The sequence below is a fragment of the Alligator mississippiensis genome, chromosome 3 (assembly GCF_030867095.1).
Source record: "Alligator mississippiensis isolate rAllMis1 chromosome 3, rAllMis1, whole genome shotgun sequence".
Lineage (NCBI taxonomy): Eukaryota > Metazoa > Chordata > Crocodylia > Alligatoridae > Alligator > Alligator mississippiensis.
In genome coordinates, this window is record NC_081826.1 from 291868467 (window position 1) to 291877717 (window position 9251).

Genomic DNA, 9251 nt, shown 5'->3' on the forward strand with positions numbered 1-9251 from the left:
AACTTCTCGCTCTGTCATTCATGGTCCGTTCTGAGGTGAGACTAAATAGCCATTTTCATATGTCTACTAAATAACTGCTCAGGTCATAGCTTCAGGTTACTCAATAGCTTTAACTTTTGGTTTAATTTAATTTCATTTAAGCACTCTCCATGTGTGCATCTGCAGCCTAACCTAGACAGAGAAGTCATGAAAAGTGGTGGTGTTCTTTTTTGTCCACGAGCCAATTAGTAAAATCAGCTTGTTCTCTGTGATAGATATCTATTCTTTTTTTCTAGCGGAGAGACACTTTTGCATTACAGAGACTCTTTTATGGAAAAAATTACGGGATTTAATAGAGAAGGATAACTCCTCTGGAAGTTTCTACAGCTATTCTTGCAGTTATGTCCCTTGTGTGGGTTTCTGTGGGCTGGTTAAAAAAAAATCCTAAGCATCTGTGCTCTATCAAATTCTCTAGGTTGTTAAAGTAATTTCTTTGAAACCAGAGTGCCTGCCATCCCATTCCATGCTGTAAATTTTAACTCCACTTGAGAGAGATCCTTCGACCCTGTTACCCCGTCTCTAGAATTTATTAAATTAATACTTGTGTGAGGCTAGAAAATGTCCCACCTTGACCTCAGTGAGATGAAACACCACCAGCCTACTAATTTGTGTTCATCTCCAGCTGCCTTGAGTTAACTATTTTGAAGCTTTGGAGAACAGCTGCCATGGTGTGCATTTTTTTTTGATATAGTCAGATTTTAAGTTTTACCCTGTCCTAAAACTAGTTAAGCAAATGCATCTTACTCTGCATTTATTCTCTCCTCTCACTTTGTTTTAAGAATTTCCTCTCAACCAGAACTTAGGCTGGGGTCCCATACTCGCTTCCCTTCAAGTTCCTGAACTCACAATGGAAGAATTTCTGCAGGAGTGTTTGTCTCTGGGGAGCTATCTGACCCTGTATGTCTACATGCTTCAGTGTTTAAACACTGACCAGACTCTGACCAATGAACTGAAAATGCTGCGGACTGTCAGCAAATGGTTGGAGCAAGTGTATCCAAGGTAGTTAAATTTTTTTGGTTGACAGTAATGATGCCCAGCTCTTATATCGTGCTTTTTCATCAGTAGATCTCATCGTGTTTTGAGAAGAAAATCAGTGCAGCCATTTGGTCTGGGTACAAGTGTATCACCTGACTTTCTCACTCCAGCTCAGTCTCTGACCTACAAAACAATAGAAAAGTAGGGCTGGAAAGGATCTCCAGAGGCCATTTAGTCCAGAGCCCTTCTTGAGGCAGGATCACCCCTGTCTAAACCATTCCAGACAGAAGTTTATCTAACCTTCTCCAACTACTTGCAAGGATGGCAATTCCACAAGCTCTCTAGCTAATCTGTTCAAATATTTAACTACCCTTATAGTAAGAGAGATTTTCCCAATATCTAACCTAAATGTCCCTTCCTGTAATTTAAGCCGATAATATCTTGTCCCATCCCAGGCAGCCACAGAGAATAGTCTTCTGCCATCCTTTCCATAACCACTTTTCAGGTCATTGAAGACTTAACACCCCTCCCTCAGTTTTCTCTTTCCTAGATACTTCAGCAAGTGATTTTTAGCTTATTTTGGAGGATTTGTCACATTCTGAATATTAAACTTGATGCAGCTGATTTTTTTTAAAGGTGCTTATGTTAATTGGAGATGATCAGTAGGTTTTGAAATAAATCCACTCCCAATGCTTCCAGTTGGGCATCTGAAATTAAGGCCACTTTTTTCTCTCCTTGTAGCTCTGTGAAACATGGATGAAAGCTACATGGCAGGGTTATGATAAGAGTTAAATAATTGAGAACTTGGAAGCTGTTAAGTGCCATACAGTGCTATATCTTGTAAGATCTTAGCTTATCATTTTTCTTTTTTAATTAAATGTAGAATACATCAGGATACTGCAGGCTGTTTGACCCATATGTACAGACTTTTGGCAAATTTGTTAGTGATTAAGGAGACAGAATATAATGTGATGGACTTCCTGTCAGTAAAGCTCATGCTCCTTTCTTTGTAATTAATATACTTTAGCAAGTCTTTTCACTCTTTGTGGTATCCTCAGGACCCTCTAGGTCTAGTCATTTGTTGGTGACTTGAGAAAAAGATTGTACGCTGAGAGGCTGGTTTGGTCTTTGATCCAAAGCTGAAAGCCTCTTCCACATCTCTCAGCTTGGCTGAGGATTTGTTACTGGTAAAAGGACCAGACAGAATTATTTAAGCACTGCCTGATGCAGATATCTCATGTGATGCCTTCTGTGGAAAATCTGAGTTCGTTGATTTTGGCTGCAACCACAGACAACTTGGGAAAGACTTAAAAATATTACCACAGAGGAACCATTTGTGCTCTGCTCAGCAGCAGCTTTCAGTGTTTCCACTGCTGGCAATTAAAGTAAAAAGCCTGAATCTCTTGCTTCTTAAAGTTCAAAATCTGTGTAAATAAAGCAAAGAACAAGTAGTAAAGACCTAATTCTTGCTCTTGCACGAAATATTATACTGGTGTCACCCTTTGTACTAGCAATACCACTTATTCTTAGAGTTAAGGCCAAAGGGGACCGTTCTGATCATCAAGTCTGACCACCTACAGACCATTGAACCTTCTGTATCCTGCCCATAACTTTTGGGGTTGACCAGTACAGTGACTAGCGTAAGAATATAGTGATTCCAGGCTAGCGTGTCTTGAACGGTTCTTGCCAGACGTCTCAACTAAACACTTCAGTGGGCCGGCAGGGAAAAGGATAGTTCTGTAACCAAGGGAAAAGGAAAATTGAAGTTTCTAAACTCTACCTCCATTTTTTTTTCCCCTCCTTGTTTTAAAGCTCAGTGAAGGAAGAGGCCAAGCTGTTTCTCTGGTGGCATAAAGCCCTGCAGTTATCCTTAATCCAGACAGATCAGAATGATGCCATCCTGATTGAATCCGTCATCCGGATATTGCTCTCAATACAAGGCAGGCAGAATCAGTTGGCTGAAGAGAGGCTGAGTTCTGGGATACTGGGTGCCATTGGGCTGGGCAGGAAGTCTCCTTTGTCACCCAGGTAAGAATCTGTTTGCTTTATGAATGGATAGAACCACTTTGCAATGTTAGCATCTGAATGCAGGCTTTCCCAAAGTTTTGCATTGTTGTTTTGGACCTGTTTTAGAGATGCTATAGAGAGTTTAGCATCAGATTAGGACCAAGATATAAGCCTGGTTTATGGTAGAAAAAGGAAGGGAAAATGCAGTTGTGGTTCTGGTTCTCTGATTTTATTTTCAGAAGCCCCATCAAAAAGGAAACACTTTTGCACCTGGCTCACTTACTTTGTCCATGGAAATTGGCCAGAATATTTCATTAGCAGCTTGTGTCCATTCATTGTTTCACCCTTTTTTTCCTGTATTATCCTTGCGGAGTTGGGAAACATTTGAAACCAGGTTCAAAGAAATAGAGAACTTACAAGTTAAGCAATTTCTTTTATTCAGAGAGAGTGAGCTTGGTAATAAGATGACAAAAATATATACAGAAAACCGTGAAAAAATGCCAGGTAGAAAACTTAAGCTTAAAGTTAAGTTTGTGCTTGTGAGGAGTCTCTTTGGATGACACATTATACCACTGAAACTAGTGACAAACTCCCATGCACTTGAATGGGTCTGGGACTGTATTTTGTCTTTTTAGTAATACTGATCTCCCAAAAAATGTTAATGAAGGAGGAAAAGGAATTTGGTGTGATTTGAGGCTATTATTAATACTAATGGGATATTTCAGTTTTATTTGTAATGTTTTTAAAGCAGAAACCGGTTGCAGTATACTAATCAGTAGAATAAACCTTCTGCCATCCCCCTTTCGCGGAAGAAATTAGGTGGTGCTACTTTTGGCATAACTACGATGCTCGTTTTATGTTTAAGGTTCCGCGTGGTCGCCCGCAGCATGTCCGCCTTCCTCCTGGTGCAGATTCCTACAGAGAATCAAATCCGTTTGAAGCCTGGCTCAGAACTGCACCTGTCGCAGAAAGCCCAGCAGGTAGAGACATGATTGTCACCAGTTTCATTGCACGCCCTCTTCCTCTGTACTTGCCTACCAGCTTGCAGCGTAACACTCGTAGGAATTATTGCAAATCTGTATTCAAGCTGAATTCTCCCTTGAGAGGCCAGATTTTAATGGGAACTGGATACCAATTCAGATATAGCTCTCTGTGGACCTCCTGTCATTTTCAGTCTGCACCAGTGTCTAAATTCTGAATTTTAAAAGCAATTAGCTGATCCCATTTTTGGCCTGGGGGGGAATGTTTGCATCACCAGCTATTGCACTGCTTGATGCTACTTCTCAGGACTGCCAGGCATATATTCTGCCTTTGTTCTGAAGAACAGCATATATAGCAAATGAATAAGCAGGTAAATGAACAACATCTTGAGAGAGAGCAGGATGAAGGTGACATATGCCAGGGAAATGAGTTTCCTCAGCCAAGCTGATTTCTTAGCCCTTGTTATATAGCAAGAATACTTTGCCTTGTTATAAGTCTTAGAACCTTTAGTAGGAAGTTTAAAAACTTAAGTGAAAATAAATGTAAGCTATTATAACCAAAGGAACTTGACAGAGACAACTTCCATAGGGAAGGAGGAGAGAGAGAAGCGAGCTGTTTTACCAGTTCAATAATTATAATTAGTATTTTACTTAAATTATGAAAGGCAAAAGTAACTCTTCTGAGGATTTCAAGTACAAAAGATGTTTTTGTTTTCCATTTATTGACAGCTTAGAGCTGTTCTGAGCTTCTCTCTCAGAGTTGCACCTATGTAAAACCCATTTCAAGTTGTAGTTAAGTCAGTGGAAACTTTATACACTTTGTGCCCACTCTTATTTTTGTTCAGAAATGGCTTATTTTGGTTTTGATAAAATTGATTAATATTTGACTAAGCTCAAGCAACAGACACCTGGTTTAAACTCAGTTAAGTGTGTTTGCACCACCTTTTTTCAGTCAGCATTTTAAAATGGTTCTTTTAGCCAAAGCAATGCACCATTTTCATAACACCAAGCCCTGAGTTGAGGGACATTTGAACACAGTGATGTAAGGTAGGAGGAGGTAAAAAAAAATCCATTAACAGTGTTGCTTTAAAGCAGCAATTCCCACATGAGTGAATCCAGTATGGCATTGTAGCCCTTAATGAAAGGAGCCGTAAGCATATCAGAATTTAGTTATAGAAGTTAGGCTCAGATCAGAAATGTGAGTTTACAAGCCCAGCTATGGAGCTGCCAGGGGGAAAAGACTGAGAACCAGGTACTTTAAGTGGTTATATTTTATGAAAACAGACATTTAAAGGACTTAGACTAATAGAAGTATCTTTTACTACATTGCCATGGATGTGCTAATTCATGAGAACTGGAAAGTGAATTGACTGGAAATGAAAATGAAGCTGACTAATCCATTTTCCTGCCCCAGAATGAATGAAAAGTAAAGGATGGTTGTTTGGGAATTCTTCAGGCATTAATAAATCATGTGTGCAATTGCTAGTCTAAGCAAGAGACTTCTTTTTAGTATCTGGTTTTTAATTCAATAGTGTCCTTTTGAATGTTTTTAAAGAAGCCTCCAGGGTTGTTGGTTGTAACCATGTTGGTCTAAGGACACAGGCAGACAAGGTTGCTTGGGTAGGTGTGATATTGTTTATTAGACCAACTAAAAAGTTGGAAAAAAAGTTCTTTGCAAGCTGTCGGGTACAAGCACCTTTCGTCAGGCATAGGAAGACTGCTGATGTCATGTGTTCTTTTCTACCACGGAGAACACCTAACGCCAGCAGTCTCCCAATGCCTGACGAAGGGTGTTTGTGCCCAAAAGCTTGCAAAGAACCTTTTTCCAACTTTTTAGTTGGTCTAATAAAAGATATCACATCTACCCAAAGAGCCTTTTGAGAAGGCTGAAATGTATATGTTTCAATTAAGATTCTCAAATATTATTTGAGAAGGAATCAACCCTTGATTATAGAATGTAATGTATAGATTATATACATTATATAATATATGTATGTAATATGATCAGTGGTTGAGATGCACATAATGTGTACGTATCTGTGTGTGTCTGTATACACTGATAGTTAAAACCAATGTGAAGATCAGCTCTTTGCCACATGCTGGAAATATATATTATGTGCCTGCTTAATGAACCTTGAAACATGATATCTGCTTTAGAGGGAGCAACATTGGTACAATATTGTCATTTGAATCTGCTGTTACTGCACTACACTCAATGTATGCAACTATTACATGATCATGGGGACCTACTTTTCAAATGTTTTATTAAGAACTTGGTATAGGGTCAGATCCTCGGCTGGTTTAGTTCCTCTGATGTTCTATTGAAATGTTTGATACCAGCTCAGGGCCTGCCCCATTATAACTGCAGAAACAGGGGCAGAGTATGCTATATACTCATACTGTTCAGCTGAGTATATAGCAGAACAGGGGCTATATACTCAGCTATAACAGACTTTTCCCCTGTACTTGTAGGCACTGAATACTCTTGAATCTATGGGCTTCAACAAACAGTATATGGAATATCAAGAGCAGCTCTCCCAAGCTTCCCAGTTTATCAAGCATCCAGGTCATTGTCTTCAAGATGGAAAAAATCTCTTGGCTCTCCTTATTAATACACTGTACCCAGAAGTGCGTTACCTGGACATCATACGATAGCAAGAACTGAGACCACCGCAAACCTTGTTGCAGTTTTGGACTACTTTGGTTTACATTTTGAAGTTGTTGTTACACAAGTAATTTTTACTTGCTGAGCTCCATTTGCAGTAAATCAAAATAAATTGCTTAAAACGAATCAAAAGGGTTGGGGGAGGAAAGAGGGAACATACATTGGCATGTTTCAGACTCTCTTAGGATTTGGGCACAAAGACAAGTTACCATGAGCCAAGCTACGGCGTGTGAATTTTATAGCCTGTCAGCTATTCTGTGGTAAGTGCTGTGCGTGTATGCTCTTACCCCACTAAGGATAAGCTACCTTGTACTATTCCAGGGTAACAACATGCATACAGCAGTTGCTGAAGAGTATCTGGTGCGCTGAATTCAGACCCTGGCTCACCTGAAGCTAACTTGATTGTGAGCTTATGCACTTCATTTTTTAAGCCTATGGAGTTACTTGGTTTCTGTCTGGTAAACTCACTGGAATGGACTTCTGTCCGTAATACAGGTCTAAAAAACGTACTTGAGAATGGCTGTATGGATTTTGAGAGACATCATAGCTTGCCTTTGTTTCAGATGTAGTATCTGTTTGTTTCTTTGCTTTTTGCCTTGTGCCTTTTTCTTCTGAGAGTGCGTTCGTTATTTGGGCCAATCCGAACTTGAAGGTTGCATGTAAAACAGTTGCAGATTACTGTTTAACCATTGCGCCTCTCAACCTTATCTTACTGACCCCGAACATTGGAAACTCACTATATCCATGGATATAGTGTTTAAAAAAAAGTGAACTTCTCTGTGATGTCACAGACCTCTGCAGTTGAGTGGAATCTTTGGCATTTTTCCCCATTTCATAAAAGTGGTGGCTAAAGTGTTAACTTAGCACTGGGATTTTTCCCTAACTTCCAAAAATTAATACATCTGCTTCCATATTGCTACCTAGAAACGAGCCTTCCAAGTCCCTGGTGCTTTATTTCAGGTACGCTGTAGACCTTGAGTTTCTAGATCTCAAATATGTGGAAAGGAAATTAAAGAGAGGGTGCTCATGTTAAATCACCAGTTTCTTAATTTTGAGTAGGCTGGTGGTTTTATACCTGAGTTCACCAACCTGGAGAAACTGCTCTATTTTTTCCCTTCTTGTTAGTTGGGTACATTGATATTGGCGGGCTTAAGATGACACTGGGAGAGGCACCGATTCTTAATTTGGTGATTTCTCGTTAAGATTCCGTTGCTAAAGCATGAGCCCCAGGCCTGTAAACTTGTCTCAGTCAGCGTCATGAATGATCATCATTTTTGTTGCCTTCTTTGAGTGCATTATTAAAAAAGCTTCCTTCCTTTAGGGAAGCGAAGAACGGATCTTCCAGGCTGTGGTTGCTTTACTTTGGCCAGTTTATTTTCCTGAATAGCATCTGATTGTTTCAAATGGCCTTAAGAATCTCATCACTGCCAGGGAACCTATACACATTTTCCCCATCAATTACTCTGTGGTTTTATTCATGCCTTTTATGTGTAACATATGATCTCATTTTAAAGCATTCGGTTCTGATCACCTGACAAAGGATATGTACTACCTATATCATCTTCCCTGATCAGCAGCATGCTGACAAATATTGCACTTCTGGTTGGTTTTAGCATTAGAAAGCTAGTCAGTTCATTTCTTTTATTTCCCTTTCTTTCCTCTTGCCAGATTTTGTAAGCTGTGTCAGTTGAGTCTTTAGACCATACCTGCTCTCCACAAGGACTTAGTATTCTTCTGTATTTACCAGTCCATATATACAATGATCCTCGTTGTGTGCATTAGCCAGATATCACTACATTACCTTTTTGGAAGCTTCACAACTGGAAAAACAAATTCTGCTGCTTTTTTTGTTTGTTTGGTTTTTAGACTTAAGGCACGTGTTTTATAGTTTTCTTTAGACTCAATTTCCAATCAGTCATAAAAAATGTGAAAGCACAGAAATATTATGTATGCATTTGACACGCACTTTTAAAAGAAACTATTGTTTCAGCTGTTGAGTTTTTACAAATCGTGTATTTATAATGTATTAAGTCTGTAAAGACCCTGTGAAATAAACACTGATGATCAAGTAATTCAGGCTATTTCTATTAAGCCATGGGAAGGAGCCAGGAGATGCAAGTGTATTTCATGGTAAAGGCTCTTTGTTACTAAATTGGATGGGCACTTTGGGAGTTTCTGATATCTGGCATCCTGGATTTTAGAGGTGCACTGATGCATCAGTTTGATATCGGATAAGTACCGATATAAAGAAAATTCGCTGTATCTGAAGTCAGCCCGATGGGGGCGATAATTTGGCTGATAAATGCTCATGCATGCATGCAGCTGCAGTGGGGAGCACAGCCCAGCAGCGTGGAGAGCTGCCTCCAGCTAGTAAGTCTGTTGTAGTGGAAGGGAAGGATGGAGGGAAGGGGCATGGGACTGCAGATCAAGACACCCTTGTGGTGAGGGAGGGGGCAGGTGCTGCCCTGCTGGGGTGGGGCAGGGTGCTCGTTTGGGGTGGGGGTGGCTCCAGCTGCTGCTTGTACCCCAGGAGGGCGGGAGGGGGTGGGCATGTGCCCCCAAATTTGTGTGGGGAAGCGGACAGG

At 40.1% G+C, this 9251-nt stretch overlaps 1 protein-coding gene across 3 annotated transcripts in view; it reads left to right on the forward strand.

The window, feature by feature from the left end:
• The window catches only part of EPG5 (ectopic P-granules 5 autophagy tethering factor), a 66300-nt gene extending 57562 nt beyond the window's left edge, over positions 1–8738 (forward strand). For 2 of the 3 annotated variants that reach the window (XM_006261028.4, XM_019496030.2), the window contains 4 exons: positions 819–1038; positions 2827–3042; positions 3887–4001; positions 6474–8738. In XM_006261028.4, coding sequence (XP_006261090.2) covers positions 819–1038; positions 2827–3042; positions 3887–4001; positions 6474–6656 — 734 coding nt within the window. In that variant the 3' untranslated portion in view covers positions 6657–8738. Of the gene's footprint in view, positions 1–818; positions 1039–2826; positions 3043–3886; positions 4002–6473 lie in introns of those variants that run through there. The other variant, XM_019496029.2, reaches the window with a different exon arrangement.
• Positions 8739–9251: the final 513 nt, after the last annotated feature.